This window comes from Gastrolobium bilobum, unplaced genomic scaffold (genome assembly GCF_033153095.1).
Source record: "Gastrolobium bilobum isolate Gb01-03AN ecotype WA unplaced genomic scaffold, APGP_CSIRO_Gbil_v1 utg389826, whole genome shotgun sequence".
In the NCBI taxonomy this organism is placed as follows: Eukaryota; Viridiplantae; Streptophyta; class Magnoliopsida; order Fabales; family Fabaceae; genus Gastrolobium; species Gastrolobium bilobum.
In genome coordinates, this window is record NW_026898483.1 from 12,462 (window position 1) to 31,926 (window position 19,465).

Below are 19,465 nucleotides of genomic sequence, written 5' to 3' on the forward strand. Positions count from 1 at the left end.
GCTAATTACAGAGAGGGACTGACTGCATGAGTTAATGATAAAAACCCTGTTTGAATAATGTTTCTAAAAACAATTTTTTGATTTTGAGAACAAAAAAACAAAAAAATCCGTTTGATAAGGCCTGTTTTGTAAAAAAAGGAAAAAAAATTGTAACTTTTTTTATTTTTAGAATCAAATTTAGAGAACATATATGAATTATTTTTGTTTTGTGTTTTGATTTTTAACTTTCATGATAAAAAAAAAAAACTCAGAAAACACATTTTTATAACTATTTTATAAAACAATTTTAAGAACAAAAAAATCAGAACACAATCAAACAGATTCTAATTTTTTTAATTTTTGCTGCATCCTAAGGTTGTTACAAACTCAAGCTAAATTCTTAGCATGTAACTTTGGGATAACAAATGGACAAAAGTCAAAAGATTAGAACTCAATCTGTAAAATAGTGGCATGGTGGTATTTTTCCAATCCCGATCTGTTGTATTATTTCTCCATCTTTATTTATTCACTTCAACTTTATTCCATACTTAAATGTATAATTTGTCAGCTACAGTAATATAAGCATTTCGGTTGAATTTCTGATCTTAACTCTATATTTTATTGCTGTAGCTTTTATAGATTCACATAGAAGATGGGTGTCATCCTCTAAAAAAAAAATCTTTAGTATTATAACAAAAGGCTGGTTAGATTTACCATCAATTTACACTTATTATCATTCCTATTATTCTTAGGAGGTGTTTGTTTCAAGTTTTTGGAGAGGATTACCGGTAATCCTTCTTTGGTAAATGTAATTACCACGTTTGGTAGAAGGAATAAATTACGATTCCCGGATATCCAAGGATTACCGGTAATTTGATTTATAAAGAAAAGTCACTATTCAGATTATCAAAAATAATATGGTAATTCGGAATACCAATCAGAATACCAAGTAAAGGGAAAGCACAACAATAAATTTTGAGACAAAAATACCTCAATATACATAAAAATCTAGACCAAATCTATCAATTACAAAAGTAAAAATAGTTTGGGGTTATTTTTGTAAAATAACTTCATATTCCAAGTCATATTTCGTTCTAAACCAAATATGGAATCAGTAATTTTTATCCCATATTCCCGGTAATATTTTGGCGAACCAAACACCTCTTTCGTAAGATTTCAAGTAAACTCAATTTCTACTGTATTTCCATTAATCATGATTCTCGGTCACCAAAAAATTTCTCTTGTACCAAACACACCCTTAGATCAAGAAGAAGTGAGTGAGAGGTTATAGGTGTTGACTTCAAATTTGATCTTACCGTAATAGAGATAATAATAAAAGACAGTAAGCATAAGCTGATAATGAATATAACCCACCTCTTATTTTTATTTTAAAAAATCAGGAACTAAATAATCAGTCAATCAAGGCAGTTATTTTTGAATTGAGTAACCACTAAGTGATTTTTTTTTTTTTTTATAATTATAGGTATATAAAAATCTCCAAAATAAACTTTCTTCAAGACTATGTTCCAATGTCCATGTGCACTCAAGACTTTTTCTTTTCTTTTATTCATATTATTTTGCTGTGAATGCGCACGCTGACTTTACAGAAGGCGTGTGGGGTTTTTGGGGGCGCGCAGATCACACCACCACGTTCTCAAAGGTGAGAGAGAGAGAGATGGTGGCCACTCTCCCCATTCACCAAACGGTATTATCAACTTGTTTGTAGCTGTCTCTTTTTAATGATTCAAAGCATGTGACAAATATCCTATGTTACTGAATATATGTTGCAGCTTTCTCATTATCTGGCATGCATCAATCTTACAAGCCACATGTACTAATCAACACAATATTATATATTGTTTTTTAACATAACCCCTTACCCAAAAACTATTTAGGCTTGAAATATGAATATTACACAAATCCAATTTTTTATTTTATTACAAAATAAAGACGATGAAAATCAAACTCATGACTACTTAATCATGTCATCACTAATATCATATAAAGAATTAATTCAACTTAAAAACTTAAACCTTTTAATGATTTATATTATTTTTTAATGTTCAAAAACACATGATATGTAGAGTTAAGCAGATTGACACAAGATAGTGAAACTTTTTTTTTTTAATCATCTCTTGTTATGCTTTATTTCAAATGCTATCTAAAGTGTATACATTAATTAGCTAGTAACTTGCTTATACATTAATTAGCTAGTAACTTGCTTTTCCTATACAATAGTCCCACTCCCACATAAGCAAACTAGCACGGTTGAACAGCAGACCTTGTCTTCTTTAACAAATCATTTGGGTAAAAAATCATAATCTGTTTTTGAGATTCACGCACAATTAAGTAAAGACATCAGAAAAAGGTTTGATACTAACGCATTAACAAAACCAACCTACTTCCCAACTACAAGCAAATTGACACATGAGCAACTAAGGAAAACAAGGTTTATGCATTCCACTTCCAAAGCTGAATTAGAAAGAGAAAAAAAAAACAAATGAAATGATCGAACTTTGTTATTTTGTTGTATACCCTGATAAATACAATTTAAGAGATGATTATTTGTGAAGAAAAAATAGTAATAATAATAATTGGTAAGTCACTCCAAACATGTCAGTCAAGCAATCAACTGTGGCAAAGGAAACAAATCAAGGATATAAATTTACACAAGATAAAATGTGTCAAGGTTCATCAAGAGCTTCCACTGAAACCTTTACTGTTGTTGTTCTTCATCATTCTCATTTCCATTTCCCGTGTGGTCTGGCGGCTCTGTGCTTCACTGCTTGAACCAGATGGGTTTAAACCGTACTCACTTGTAGCTGCACTGTACTCACTGCTGGCACCATACTCCTGAGTTCCCAGTGCCATTTTTCTGAACTTTTTCATGTCTTCCTTGTATTGTGTTGTATCATAATCTGAGCTTCCATGAGAACTGTAGACAGTGCTGTGTCCAGGTCTGATTCCTTCATTAAGATCAGCTAAAGACACATCTCCTTCCAGAGCACGAACAACCTGCAGTGTATCATTATGAAAGTTGTTAGAGAAATATAAAACCATTAATGTAACATCATTTAACAGCTTAAACTTTTGGGTTGAATTATTTGTTTTACAAAGTATCAGAATCTCAGTGACCAAGTGCTCATGAGTTCGATTCTTAATGTGATATTTAACTAACATCTTAAGCTTTTGGATTGATTTAGTTGCTTTACTAAAGTCAATAGAAAGATTATCTCACATAGCAAGAAGTAGCATGAACTCGAAAATCTATACGTGGGAAATGAGATTCTGCTAGGATTTTAAAGTTGTAGCACAATGAAATTAGCCTGTCATAATCGTTTTATGAACATATTTTCTCCGGCAATCACATCAATTACATTTATACACTTGACATGTAATGGCAAGCTATAGAATTCGTGTGATAATTATAGGGAGATTATGATTCAAGATTCTTTCATTCCAACTATACGAGACAATATAATGCCCTATGCATCAGAGAATCAAATATCAGCTTGGAATACGAGTACTTGACAAATGACAACAAGCTTCTTTACTTTACCTGGCTCATCCTTGGTCGACGCTTTGCTGAATGACGCGTGCTAGCTGCAGCACATGCCACCATACGAAGCATCTCATTAGGATCATATTCATTCTGGAGCCTTGGGTCAATCAGAGAGTCAAAATCATCCTCTTCCAAAGCACGTGTGAGCAAAGGCCTAGCCTGTGATGATAAAGATGGATACAGTTTTAAGAGTTGCTCTATGGCACCTTGTTCTCCTCCAATCAAAAAAAAAGAAACATTGAAACCTCTATATTCTATAAATATATACACATCTATACATTTATAGTTGCATATTATATTTAGGCACTGAAATGAGGACCACCATTAAACTTACCCAGTCCACCAAACTATCCTCCATGAAAGTTTGAGTTTTATCAACTGGCCGCCGTCCAGTTATTAATTCAAGGAGCATGACTCCAAAGGAGAAAACATCTGATTTGTCTGAGAGTTTTCCACTAGAAGCATATTCTGGAGCCAGATACCTGTAAGCAGCAATTGATGCATGACTCATGAGCTTGATATATATACAACGCCAAACAGCAAAATATGATCTGGCTTTCCTTATCAACTGTTGTTGCCAGTAATAACACCATTGATAACTGACAACAATAACACATGGCATAGCGAAAAGGCACAAAATAGTTCATTTTAGTGTTGGAGATGTTGAGCTATGAACAAACAACTTAAACACTTCAACACACAATATGTTCAAAACCACCATATAGCACATTGCATGCCCTTTAGTACATTAATTCAATCTATTAATAACGGATATGAACAAACAACTTTTCATTGTGATATCCAAGGTCCTTGAAGATAAACGGAAGTTTGTTCATACCCAAAAGTCCCCATCACTCGAGTAGAAACATGAGTATTGACATCAGAAGTAAACTTGGCAAGACCAAAATCTGCAACCTGCCAACAGAACACAATTGATACTAAATTAAACTTAGGCATCGCTTGATACTAAACAATTCTGTTACAACTTTATATAACAATTTAAAGGGTGCATCACCACTACCGTAGACACCTTTTGAAGAACTATCAGTGTAAGATAGATTATTCATATTAATTAGACTAAATCGGGTAGATAATGGGCAGTTGTTTCATCTACTTTGGCAAGTACTAATAACTATGACTGGGAGGAAGACACATGACAGAACATACCTTTGCTTCAAACTTAAAATCCAGAAGAATGTTAGCAGCTTTGATATCACGATGGATGATCTTAGGATGACCTGGACGTACGGAAAATCACAATAAGCATTTAGGTTGACATAAATTAGTTACAGCTAAAGAAATCATAGTCAGATGTGCAGAACATACAATCTTCATGAAGATATGCCAGTCCTTTTGCAGATCCTAAAGCAATTCTTAGCCTTGTGGACCAATCCATGGTAGGTCTCCCTTTTCCTGCAGTTCAAATAACCCATCAGACCGCTTCAAACAAACGCATTACGCTACAATATACAGTAGTAGTTGGTGCACACTTTCAGCATAAAAAAATGGACCAACTAGATTGAATTTTGAAAAGATTTTTCTGACAGAAAGTTAAAACCAAATTTACCATGTAAATGGAATTCCAATGTATTGTTGGGAACAAATTCATAAACAAGCAGCCTCTGGATCCCAGTGATGCAGTATCCAACCAAAGAAACAAGATGTTTGTGATGAACACGGCTAATGATCTCTACTTCAGCTTGAAATTCGCGTTCCCCTTGCCCACTTCCAGCCTTTAGCTGCTTAACTGCAACCTCCTTACCATTGGGAAGAATTCCTCTATGCACATATCCAAATCCACCTTGTCCAAGGAGGTTGGCATCGGAGAAACCATCGGTTGCGCGTGCCAACTCCTCATATGTAAAAGTGCTCTTTGAGAAGCCCAATGAGAGGCCTGGAGAAGGAGGTGGAAGTGGATTTTCACCACCAGAATAGTTTGATCCAGACCCACCACTGCTGCTCATGAAAGGAGGAGGAGGAGGCGGAGCAGCATAAGCAACAGGTTGAGGAGCAGGTGATGGCTTAGGAATCATTGAGATTACATGATCTGAAGGAGGGGGAGCATTATGTTGCCAGTGACGTGGAGGACCACCATATGGATCATCTGGTAATTATGAAGAAATCAGCATCACATAGAGTAATTATAATTATTATTAGAGAGTCCAATACCTTTGAACATCACCAAAAACACAATGTAAGGACCCATTTCTTCAAAAATTAGAAATATAACTTAACAACTGAGAATGAACCAAAACAAATTTAGCTTCATAAAGTTAAAAATCTGCATTAAGTTTTATAATTGTTCTTAAAAATTATAGGGGTCCAAAAAAAACAAAGTGCAAAAATTTCAAAAATCAAAGTTTGATAATTGAATCCATCAAAGGACAAAATATTATGCTTATGGTCTATGATCAGATCCATCAAGTTTAAAAATATCTTGAGATTGAATATCTAGAAGTAGTAAAAAAATATATGCAAGACTTTAACTAAAATTAGATCAAAGTTGCAAGTTGCAAACCCAAAGGAAAGAAGAAAAACCCTAGCAGCTAAAAGCTCTCACCTTTGGGTCCCCGCGGCGGCGGAGCATCGTATTCCTCATCACGTCTTCTCTTTTTCTTCCTACAGCAAATGCACAGAATGCTGAACACCAGAAGAACCGCAACGGCTCCGACGGCGATTCCGACGACGACGCCGGTCGAAATACTCGACGACGACGACGGAGAAGAATTTGACGACGGCGGAGGTGGAGCTTTATTCGAGCTTGACGGAGGAGTGGGCGGGCTCCGAGATGGTGGACTCGGAGTAGTGTGGCCACCGCTAGACGGAGAAGGCGGCGATGGCGGAGATAACGACGGCGTTGCAGGCGGCGGCGGCGAGGAGGAAGGAGTGGCTGGTGGAGGCGCGGAGGGAGTTGCCGGTGGAGGAGCGGAGGGAGTTGCCGGCGGAGGAGACGAAGGAGTGGCCGGAGGAGGCGGTGAAGAGGGGGTGGCCGGCGGCGGTGAGGATGGAGTGGCCGGAGGAGGCGCGGAAGGAGTGGTGGGGGCTGGTGCGGAAGGTGTGGCGGGGGTTGACGGCGGAGGAGAGGTGGTGTTGGTCGCCGGCGGCGAGGAGGGAGCGGGGGCGGTTGACATTACAAAAAATAATGTTGAGATAAAAAACAAAACAGAAACTTGAAAAAGAAGATTAAGATTAAAGCAAAACCAATTGAAGAAGAAGAAGAAAGAAGGTGTATGTATGTGTTTCTCTCTCTAAAAGTGTGTTGAGACTTTGAGAGAGAAGAGAGAGAGAGCAGTGAGAATGGAGAATGAAAGAAAGCGTTTTAAGAGAATCTATGGTTTCTCCTTTTCATCTTTCAAAGTTTTGAAGCTCCTTTCTGTGTACTATCCATTCCTCACTACATCTTTTTTTTCCTTTTCTTTTGAGACAACCAGCGAGACAATTGGTTAACGTGGGACCCACACGAGTGTCCCGCGGCCAGCGTCTTATATTACGACGTTATTAAATTTATTATTATTTCATTACTCGTTTTGTATTACTCGGATTTATACTTTCTCAAAATCAAAACAACGATATATGAGATTGTGTTATTTGATCACAATTATTTATTGATGATAAAATAAAAATAAAAAATATAAAATAATTGTGATTAAATAATATGATTATATGATTATTTTTCCAAATAAGAGAATCCAAATCAGTAACCACTCATTTAGAAGTCATATATTTTTTTCTCTTTTATCTCGTGGTAAAATAAGTGACTGTGATAAAAAAAAATTGACGATTTTTTATCCAAATCCTACTCTTTTTGTTTTTGTTTTGTTTTCTAATGTTCTTGCTGCTCTTTCCGGTTTGGTCATTGGTCCATTGCGACGGTTGCTTTCTCATGTTTGTGTATGTTCTTCCCTGTTTTTTTTTCGTCTATTGCTGTATTTAATAAAGTATTATTTTTATTTTTGATACAAAAGTATTGTTCTAAATTTTTTTTAGGCGCTCGAGGAACGATTTTCTCAACTCACATTGTGCTGATAAAAATATAAAACAAACATTTACCAAAAATATTTACATAAAACAGACCGGATTTATATGGAAACGCTAACATTGATTTCGGTAACAAAAGAAAGAAATGAGGAAACAGTGATAAGTTAGATTTGATTTTATCTTCTACGCGTTAATTGATGTGAGGGAAATAAAAAATTATTGGTTTAAATGATAAAAAATTTATTTTTCTTAATAAAAGATCTCAAATTTGAGCCTTAGAAATGGAGAAAAAAATCTTAAAAAAGCTATCTCATATAATAAGTTTATTAATATTTAAGTTAGACTAGTCTAATAATCGATAAATTAATGAATACATAAAAAAAAATCATAACATTTTATTTAACCCAAAAAAGAGAGAGGGTATTCTCAGTCAGAATAACACAAACCGGCCTGCATGTGAGAATTGAACTAAAATAACATAAACAAAAATCAGTTTTGATTGAGAAAAAGAGATTAAGGTATGGATGAGTTGAGTTGGCAATTCAACCGTTAAAGCACACGGTTAACTGCAAAAGCACGCATGAAGCTCAACGCTTGCAACATGAAAAAGTGGTGTCCCCTGTGTTGTGTTGTGTTGTGCAGCATGTGCAATATGAGATTGAACATGTTCTAAATCCTTGTTCTTTTCTCCCTTTCACAAATTATGAAAAACCAAGTAAAAATTGAAAAGAGAATAAATAAATCATTAAACTAAATATTAGCTGAGACCTGAGAGGATTAAAAACCGTAAAAAGTTCATTAATTAGCGCCGCGATTATAGGCCTTGAACTATGAAATTCAAGAAGATTAAGAAAAATAGTATATGATATTGCTATGTTGTCCAAATTTGGAAAATAAACATTTAATAGCCATGTCAATATGATTATTTATATTTGAGATTAAAGGTATCGTGTTAACAACTTAATTGGTTGGTGATGACGACATATACCAAGAGCAAAGAGATTCGATCTCTACAATTTTTTTTTCCTTTTTATTTTTCCCATATTTCATTAGGGCATTACTTACAAGCCCTAGCCCATTTGTTTCCCTTCCATAAAAAATAATTTTTATCTCTTTTTTATTTTAATTTTTCTTTTATAAAAGTTAAAGTTATTTATATTTTTATAAAAACATTTAGCTTTTGACTTCTGTTTTTTTTTTAGAAGTTAAAATTTTTAACTTTTAAAAAAAAGTAAATTTTTGACTTTTTTTGTGACTTTTTTTTTTTTTTAAAACAGATATCCAAACGAACTTAAATTGAAAAGTGTTTTTTTTTTTAAAAAAAGTAATTTTTGGAGAAAAAAAAAGTTCATCCAAACCGAGATTCCTTCACAAGAATGGGGAAAAAAGATAAAAAATATTAAGATGTGAAATGTAACAATATATTATTTGATATTCCCTTTCTAATATACTCTTAATAATTGAGCTACATCAATCAAAAAATAATTGCAAAATGTATTATTAATATCAAAGGAAATATGAATGTATTCACTTTAGCATTATACTTTCCATTTATTTTTATCAATATTTTGCAATTACTTGCCAATATTAATAAAGATCCAACAACAGCCTATCTACTTTCAATTCATCAAATAAAATTGGTGATACTTAAATGCAAATATTAAAGCATCATTATGCCTCTTCCTCTTTTAGCCTTTCACTCACACGAGTGTAAAACCATTAAAAGGCAAATAAAACTTTGAATATGAAAGCTAGTTGTCTAAACTCTAAAGTCCTTTTTTTTTTTTTTATAAGGTTATTCCCCCATGATTGGTTAATTTGAGTGAGTCAAAGATTAGGTAACCAATTTTCGTATATTTGTAGGGGAGAAAAAAAAATTATATAATACAGTAGCTGTTACTCAAAGTAAGAGTTAAAAGACCAGCTGGATTCCAATAATAGCTAACTACACAACAAGACATGGACGTCCTGGCCTCGCTCACAATATAAAAAAGAATAATATCCCCACTTGTAATCTTTTTAAAGTACCCCAACTTCAAATATTATCCATTGCTTGAGATATTTTGTAGTAAAGCATCTAAACAATCATGTTCATGTTAAATTTGATTATTCTTCTAATATATAATCATAATTTATTGTGTTCCCTTTTTCATGTTCTTGCTGTCATTGAACTATATATATATATATATATATATATATATATATATATATATATATAAAAGAGAATGTTATATTTACAAACTACACAAAGTATGACCGGTCATACTTCAATCTAGAGTGTATGACCGGTCATATTTAGTATAATTTGTAAAAAAAAAATTTTAAACGGATCTTTCTCCTTTCCATAAAAGGAAAAGTTATATTTACAAACTTTTTGTTTACAAATTACACTAAGTATGACCGGTCATACTTTAATCAAGAGTGTATGACCGACTATACTTAGTGTAATTTGTAAAAAAAAAATTATTAATGGATCCTTTCCCATATGTAATTATATGATTTTCTTGTTTTTTTTTTGTCAATAAAACCAATAAAAGATATGACATAAATGTAAGTAAACATAAAAATTATGACGAGTACATTACATTGTCAAAAATAATAATAAGTTTTTGACGGAATTCACTCACATTCACAATTGTTTATTGATTAAGATAAGCTAATAAGTTCAATTGCTTATTTAAAAGTCAACACGCTGAGTCATTGTTTCAAAAAATTTAGTAAAAATATTCTAACCGTCTACATTTAAAAAAAAAAAGAATAATAATCAATACTTATTGGTAATTTCAGAAATAAAAATAAAAATTGAGTACCATTTGAAAAAACACGATTTCATGGTCTCCCGTCAACTTTGGTCCATGTGACTTTAATTAGGCCCTTTTACACTTTTCCATTCTTAAGCAAACAAATTTTCATGTTCAGATATTCCTTTATACTATTAATGGAGCGTCGACAAAAAAGCCTGAGGTAATTGGTGTGAGATAGCCAGATAGCAGCGCACGCGCTACAATTTTCATGTTATTTAATTATAATTTTTTTTTTATCATCAATGAATAATTATAATTAAATAATATGACTACATAATATTTTTAAATTTAAAAGTATCCAAATCCATCTTTAGCCAGCAATTCTAAATTAAAAATAATTATAAGGGGGCATTATTTCTCTAATCAACAGAGAGAGAATTTCTATCTTATGCTGAGATAAGTAAAGTGCATCCCATCATTTAAAAAAAAAAAAGAATGACTCATCTTTTGATGTGAGGAGAGTATTCTTATATAGTTATATATATAAGGATTAATATTTTTTACATTGTACGAGATAATTTTATTTTTTACACATATAAAAATATATGGGATCTATATATGGTCATGTAAAGAGGAGAGGGAAAAAAATATATTGGTCCATGCACTTTTATGTGTGTGTATGAAATAAAATTATCTCCTACAATATAAAAAATACTATGATTTAAATTATATACTTTTTTTTATATAAGATCAAATTGAAAAATAAAAGGCACTATAAATAAAAAGAAATATAGTTTAATTTAATCTTATACGGGTGAGTACCAGAATGACGCATTTCCATATTCTACGGTGATTATGTAAAGTTCAAATAATCACAACTTTGCTTATTAGATATGTGTAATACATAGCAGCAATACGGCAAGTAATTACCAATAATGACATAAACATAAAATTAGTTAAGATAGTGTATAAAGTCATGGATTTCTTTGTATTTTCTAAAAGAACAAGCAAATCAATGGAGTGAATGATGGTTAAAAGGATACAAATTAAGTTGACGGAAATGTGTTGAATAAATGATAACGATTGCATGGAAAACAAGTTGCTGGGGATGGATACTTCTAGAATAAAAAGAATACCCAGTAAAATATTGGGTTTTATTTTTTTTTATATCACATAAAATAAATCTTCTCCCCTACACTCACAACAAATGTTGGTATCCAATTTATTTATTTTTTAAATAAAGAGAAAAAAATAAAACACGAAAATCAAGTTGGAATAAAAAATAAAATTTATCTTATGTGATATAAGAAAAATGAAATCCTAAAATATTATCCTACAAAGAGAATAGAAAAATGAGAAATACCCTCTGTCAATTAGTTGGTGGAGACCGGCAGAGGCATATTCAAATCAAACGTGTGCGGTAGCTGCAGGCTTATAAGGAATTAGGAATATGTTTGACTTAGAAATTTTCTCTTTTGATCTGCTTATGAGACAGCATGACAAATGGAGCTAAGTGATCCATTTTCTAGAAATAGACAGTGTTATTAAGGAGGTTTCAACTTAGGGTGTGAGACACGGTTGAAAAACTTGGATTTTCTTAGGGTGTGATGTTTTTTCATTTACCAATAAAGAAAAAAGAAGGAAAAAACAAAGTGCATGAGTTCACAATGATTTCCTATGATTCTGTTATCTTTTCTGATATCAATTATTGAGAAGGTAAACATCCCCAAAATTAATTGAATGTACTATTGATTTTTTTTTTTTAAGATAGGAAAAATATGCATATGATGAATGCTTTTATTAAATATAACGTTTTACTTTTTATTTTTTATTTTAGTAAAAAAAATATTATTTGATAGTGTGTTGTCATATCATTGACCGAGTTTGATACATGGTTATTGATATAATCAATTTTATTGAATAAAGTTTTAATATAGTTTAAAAAATCAAATCACATCAAAATTAAACTAATATCTTTATCAGATATACTAAATATTTAAAATCTGTGAACAGCTGAAATTTCTGGATCAAATGCATGCCTTCTGTATGAATAATTATATGGCCTTTTTATGTCTCACAGGTTGGAACCTTCCATGCTGTTGCATTAGTTTGTTAAAATGAAGCAAAGTAAAATAAGAAAAAGTCTCCACCGAAAAAAAAAAGAGAAAAATAAGAAAAAGTAAGGATGAGTAAATTAAATAAGATATATAGTCTAAGTTTTGTTGTATTTTCTTGTCTCTTTTTGCTGCGTTGTTTAAACCCCAACAACAAATCAAGGTAGATATTGGAGCCAGATTCACATCACATGCCACATGCTGGTATCAAACTATCAATTCTTATATTTGCTTCCTCTCAATCTCATAATTTGTGCCGTGACATTCGTCTGATTTTGACTCTCTGCAGGACCAAATATATTATGCTCAACCGGTTTGTTTCTTTATATAAAAAAGGGTTTTATTAATTTCATCCGGTTTGTTTCTATATATAAAAAAAGGTTTTATTAATCTCATGCTGAATGAGATAGTTATCTCATGTCAAAAAGATAAATTTGTAGACTTCACCACCTGAAAAAATAAAAGAAAAAAATAAGAAAAAATGTGACACATTTATCGAAAGGTGTGTGAGAGGAAAAACTTATCTCATATAACATGAGAATAGTTTTTCCCCATAAAAAAATATTCATTTTTTCTATAATCAATATAGATAACTTATAGTCAATGTAGATAACGTATCTACATTGATTTCAAAATGACGTTGTTTTGATATAGAAATCAAGGTATTTTTGTAATTATAATAGTCTTTTTTATTATAATTTTTTTAATTTTTCAATTCAAAACGACATCGTTTTGGAGCAAAAATAGATAAATTATCTATATTCAACGTACAAACACTAAAGCCATAAAAAAATATCCTCAATGCATATTATTTTAGCTTAAACCTTAATACAATGATTGTTCATCATTAGTTATCAAAAATGCAAAACAAAACTTCAACTTTGTATTCATTAGTAAATTGTTTTGACTTTTTTCTCTCTGATTATTCCTTAGCTTTATTGAAATAAAAAGGTTAAAGTTGCACAGAACAAAAAATCAGACCTGAAGTAAAACCATGGTTTATTATTTCAAAAGTATAATAAATGTTTTTGTCAACATAATAATTCTTCTATAAATAAATGAATGATAAAAAAAGAGAGAAAATATATTAAAATAAAAATTGAGGAAAATATAACTGTTAATTTATCCATCAATAAATGAAATTATTTTAACAGTATTAAGTGAGACATTACAATATGAATTAGGGTTTGTTTTTCTACAGTTAATATAAATAATTTATCTACATTGAATTCAAAATGACGTCGTTTTGAGGCGCGAATCAATATATTTTTGTAATTAGAATTTATTTCAGGGTTATAATAATCTCTTTCATTATAATTTTTTTCATTTTTCAAGTCAAAATAACGTCGTTTTACGAGCAAATGTAAATAACTTATCTATATCGTCGAAATATTAACGCCAATGAATTATTGTGATGAAAACATAGCCGCAGGCTAGGGAAGCAAAGATAAAATTCAGTTCTTCACTCTTCAGTTCCTAATGGTGCTTAGTAATTTGGAATCTCAATAACCATTGACAAAGAGCACAACAGGGGCCCCCACACCACCCAAGAAAAAAAGAACCACTAAATCTTTATTTTATGAAAGTAGCTAGGACCTAGATTATAAATTACTAATTAGATAAAGATACTACAAAATAAAAATTATCATAGAGCATTGTTCCTTTTACAGTATTGAATATGGGTTTATCATCTATCATTTAACATGACCACAAAAATTTTCTTACACACACAACATTTTGTGGGGCCCGCAGCAAAAAAAAAAAAAAACTTCGGCACGCAAAACGAATCTCTATAACATAACACAATCACTTTTCCTACAACATAACTCTTATAAAACCCATTGAATATATATAATCTCAATGACATTTGATATCTTAAAAACTTGATTTAAACTCCAACCTTAATTATCTACTCTATGGCACATTCGAAACTAGCTAGCGTTCACGAGTTGAACCTGAGAGTTACCCTAGCATTCTTTGAAGAAAGGAACAACATAGGCCCACCAATCAGTTCATTAACATACCCGGTAACAATCACATTTTTTATGTTCACACATTCATATGAATGCTTCGCTGGGGCCAATTTCAAAAACATGTTCAACAACATTCAAGAACAGCTCTAGCTACCACTATATATTTATATATTTTTGCAGACGAATGTCTGTCTTGTATATCATTTGGGCTTTAGGAATTTTTATTTTTATTTTTGTCTATTCTTTTTTTCATTTTTAATATATGAGGTTAATTGTGCACGTTATAGGATAAACATTGAAAAATATATTTATTTAACTTTTTTATTTTATTTTATGTTGTAAATAATATTGATTTAGTTATTATTTAGTTTATTGTTGTATTGGGCCAAGCCCTTTGTTGTATTGGGCCAAGGCCTTTAGGTTAAAAGTAGGTCAAATATTCTCTATAAATAGAGAACCCCTTGTACACATTATTTACAATTCTAAAATATATCAGAATACCCTTTTCAAGTTGGTATTAGAGCTCTCGATCTTGAGGGCTCTGCTTCCGCGCCTACGAAACCTTTTTTTTGTTTTCCATCTCTCGCTGCCATCAGCCGCCACCAGAAAAATTTTCCGGGGACCTCTTGGACCGAGAGATCACTGCTTCTCTTTGTTTTTCTCTCATCTTCCTCAATAACAAGACCCCAAACTGAACCGTTCAACGTCACCTCCAAACAGAAGCGTTTTTCACTAACCAAGAACACTGTTCATCGCGATTGACCTTCTTTTTGGCGGCCATTCAACTCCGATCAGCCCCAGATAGGTTCGCAACCCTTGGACGACCTTCGCCTGAAAAGCCCAGCCCGATCGGACGTCAGACGCGCCTCCACGCGCCGCTTCTTTCCCTGCGCGTGAATCTCACGCGCCGCCAGCTTCACCGGCGCGTGACAGCGCGTGACGGTTTCTATTGGCTGCGGACCGGTGCAGTCTTGATCGACTCTCCAAGCTCATTCTGGATCTGTGCTCACCTCTTTGATCGGACCTCGTTTGGTAATTTTTCGTGATTTTTTGGCTTCTTGGTACTATTCCTTGAGTTGTTTTGCAGTATGGCCGCTTCCGACGGTGATTCAACTCTAAACTTATCTAAAAAAATTCTACCTCATATGTGGTGACCCCTCTTGGTCACAATGATCTTCCAAGTCTACATCAGAGTTATCGATTTGACGGATCAAATTATTTGTCATGGTCTCAGTTCATTCGTACTACCATCAAGAGTCGCAATAAGATTGCTCATCTTGATGGCCCTGCTCCTGCTGCCACGGATCCCGATTTTGCTGTTTGGGATAATGAGGATTCTCTTATCATGACTTGGTTGTGGAATTCGATGACTCCTGAAGTGGGTCGTCATTGTATGTTCTTGTCTTCTGCTATGGAGATTTGGGAAACTGTCCGCTCCACTTATTCCTTAAAACAGGATATGGCTGCGCGCTATGAATTGCGCAATAAAATATTCACTACAAAACAAGATTCTTTATCCGTGACTGAGTACTATGGCACCTTGAAGGAGTTATGGACTGAACTTGATCAATTTCAGAGTTTGAAGATGAAATGTACTGCAGATGCTACTGCTTTAGCCAAGGAGGTAGAAAATGAGCGTATTTTTGATTTTCTTGCTGGTTTGAATTCCGAGTATGATCCTATTCAGGTTCAGATACTTGGCAAAGAAACTTTTCCATCCCTTTCTGCTGTTTTCAATACTGTTCGGGGAGAGGAGAATCGTCGGGGTGTTATGATGAACCCTGATAAATCTGTCATGTTATCATCAAAAGATGGTGCTGCTTCTAAACCCACTGATGGGTCTACTATGATTTCAACAAAAAAAGATGGTTCTACTTACAGGAGTTCCTTTCCAAAATATTCTGATGGAGCATCTTCTAGACCTAAGAAAGATGATCGCTGGTGTTCTTATTGTAAAAGAACAGGTCATATCAAGGATCTATGCTATCGCCTCCATGGAAAACAAACTGTCTTAGAAAAGATGGCAATGATGCGTGGTCAAGCGCATTTTACTTCTTCTGATATAGCTCCTACACCTAATGAGACCCAACCTGCATTTCGTCCAGATGAGTTGGAACGACTTCGAACCATACTTGATTCTCTAAGTAAGCCATCTGGTACTAGTGATTTGGCTATGACTGGTATGAGCTCCAAAATTTCTTCTTTTCTTACTTCATGTATTGATTTTAAACATTCTTGGATTGTTGATTCTGGTGCTACTGATCATATGGCTTGTTGTGCTGACCCCTTTGTTTCTTATAACCCTACCATTGGTACTCATACGATAGCCGTAGCTGATGGCTCCCATACATCAGTTGCGGGTTCTGGTAACATAAAATTACAGTCTTCCTTACATCTCAAAGATGCTCTTCATGTCCCTAAACTTTCTACTAATCTTCTTTCTATTCATAAAATTACAAAAGATTTAAATTACACTGTAACCTTCTTTCCTACTCACTGTGTTTTTCAGGATCTCGCCACAGGGAAGACGATTGGGGGTGCTAAAGAGTAAGGTGGGCTGTATTATCTGGTGTCACAATCTCCTGCAACTCATGTTAAGGATCACATCTTACTGTCACATGGCCAGTCAACTGCTGATTCTCTGATTTGGCTTCATCATAAGCGCTTGGGACATCCTCCATTTCGTTTACTCAAGTCTTTATTTCCGTCTTTGTTTTTGTCTAAGTCTGTTGAGTCTTATCATTGTGATGTTTGTGAGTTTGCTAAGCATCATCGTGTGTCTTTCCCTTCTAGTATTACTAAAAGTGTTGAACCTTTTGATCTTATTCATTCTGATGTTTGGGGTCCTTCTAAGGTCCCTCATTCTTCTGGAAATAAATGGTTTGTTTCTTTTATTGATGATTGCACTCGTGTAACTTGGGTTTACTTAATGCATGAAAAGTCTGAGGTACCAAAACTGTTCTTTCAATTTTATAAAATGATTGAGACTCAATTTTGTAAAAAAATCAAAAGACTAAGGACAGATAATGGTACTGAATATGTCAATCACTCTTTTTCCCAATTTATACAAAATCAAGGTATGATTCATGAACTTACATGTGTAGACACCCCTCAACAAAATGGGGTTGCTGAAAGGAAAAATCGTCACCTTCTTGAAGTTGCTCGTGCCTTATTGTTTCAAACACATGTACCCAAATGCTATTGGGGAGATGCCATTCTTACTGCAGCATTCTTGATCAATCGTCTACCCACTCGGGTTCTCGATCATGTAAGTCCTATTCACTCCATGACTTCTTTTTTTTCCTTCTATTCCAACTTTGCAAAGTCTTCCTCCTCGAGTGTTTGGGTGTGTTGTCTTTGTTCATATTCATAAACAGCATCGCAGTAAGTTGGATCCTAGGGCTCTTAAATGTGTATTCCTTGGATATGCTCCTGATAAGAAGGGCTACAAGTGTTATCACCCTGGAAGTCGGAAATTTTTTGTTTCTATGGATGTTACATTTCAGGAATCTGAGTCCTTTTTCCAAGGTCCTCATCTTCAGGGGGAGAATGATTCACCATAAGACTCATCACCTTCCTTCTTTGAAACTTCAGTGTCTACTCCTTCACCTGTGTCAGTGTCTCTTCCTCTTGTTCCTGTTCCTAATGTGTCTGTGACTGATCCTCCTATGACTGATACATCAAGTACACAAGAGATACGGAAGATTGTAACACCTGAATTGGTATATCAAAGAAGAAAACAGCCCACATTGCCTCAACAGCAACCTCAATCGTCTGAACCACTGGTAAGTCCTGAATCTCATATTTCTGATCATGATACTTCTGATGACTTACCCATTACTACTGCTTTTGATGATTTACCCATTGCTTTAAGAAAAGGAAAAAGATCTTGTTCCAATAAATCTTGTTCTTCCTGTCCCTCTTGTACTCAATACCTTATCTCCCATTTTGTTTCCTCTGCTAATCTTTCTGTGCAGCACAAAAGCATTGTTTCAGCACTAGATTCTACTTCAATCCCAAAATCAGTACATGAAGCTTTGAAAGATGGGAATTGGGCTCAAGTCATGCAAGAGGAGATGAATGCATTGGAGAAAAATAAAACATGGGAGGTTATTGATAGACCCAACGGAAAGAAAGCAGTAGGGTGCAGATGAGTTTATACCCTAAAATATAATTCTGATGGCACTCTTGAGAGATACAAGGCTCGATTAGTCGCCAAAGGTTACACTCAAACCTATGGCATTGATTATGAAGAAACCTTTGCTCCAGTTGCAAAAATGAATACAGTGAGAATCTTGTTGTCCCTTGCTGCCCATTATAATTGGGATATAAATCAATTTGATGTGAAAAATGTTTTCCTCAATGGTGAGTTAGAAGAAGAAGTCTACATGGAAATTCCGCCTGGTTTTGATTCTGTGAAGGGGAAAATAAAGTTTGTCGATTAAAAAAGGCCTTGTATGGATTGAAGCAGTCACCTCGTGCTTGGTTTGGGAGGTTTACTAAGGTTATGATGACCTTAGGATATAGACAGAGTCAAGGAGATCACACTCTTTTCTTCAAGCACTCCCAAAACGGGAAGCTTACTGTGCTCCTTGTATATGTTGATGATATTATTATCACAGGTAATGATTTTGTGGAGAGACAGATTCTGCAGACACGACTTGCCTCTGAGTTCGAAGTCAAAGACCTTGGGAAACTGAGATATTTCCTAGGGATAGAAGTAGCTCATTCAAGCAAAGGAATTTTTATCAGCCAAAGGAAATATGTTCTTGATCTTCTCAAAGAAGCAGGAAAGCTCGGGTGTAAACCCTCTAATACTCCTATTGAGCAGAATCACAAGATGGGCTATGAAGAAGAGAGTCCTCCAGTTGATAAAGGACAATATCAACGGCTAGTTGAGAAATTGATATATCTGGCCCATACTAGACTAGACCTAGCTTATGCTGTTAGTGTTGTCAGTCAGTTTATGCACAATCCAAAGGAAAAACACATGCAGGCTGTAGAGAGAATTCTTCAGTATCTTAAAGGTACTCCTGGTAAAGGATTGTTATTCCGACGTGATGGCAATCTATCTTTAGAAGTCTACACAGATGCTGATTATGCTGGATCCATGAC

At 33.9% G+C, this 19,465-nt stretch overlaps 1 protein-coding gene across 1 annotated transcript; it reads right to left on the minus strand.

The window, feature by feature from the left end:
• Positions 1-2,548: 2,548 nt before the first annotated feature.
• LOC133316733 (proline-rich receptor-like protein kinase PERK1) lies at positions 2,549-6,841 on the minus strand. The gene is made up of 8 exons (XM_061518513.1): positions 6,102-6,841; positions 5,109-5,645; positions 4,868-4,954; positions 4,709-4,779; positions 4,380-4,456; positions 3,876-4,023; positions 3,539-3,700; positions 2,549-2,994 (listed from the first exon to the last, which is right to left on the minus strand). Exons 1-8 carry the CDS (start codon positions 6,670-6,672, stop codon positions 2,674-2,676), a joined length of 1,974 nt encoding a protein of 657 aa, XP_061374497.1. The 5' UTR covers positions 6,673-6,841; the 3' UTR covers positions 2,549-2,673.
• Between the last annotated feature and the right edge of the window lie 12,624 nt (positions 6,842-19,465).

Excerpts from the sequence above, each read along its gene's own strand:
- LOC133316733 (XM_061518513.1), bottom strand. The coding sequence starts at position 6,672 with ATGTCAACCGCCCCCGCTCCCTCCTCGCCGCCGGCGACCAACACCACC. Across the intron at positions 4,955-5,108 it reads ATTGGAATTCCATTTACATG|GAAAAGGGAGACCTACCATG; the intron begins GTAAATTTGGTT and ends TTTGAACTGCAG. Across the intron at positions 2,995-3,538 it reads GTCGACCAAGGATGAGCCAG|GTTGTTCGTGCTCTGGAAGG; the intron begins GTAAAGTAAAGA and ends GATACACTGCAG.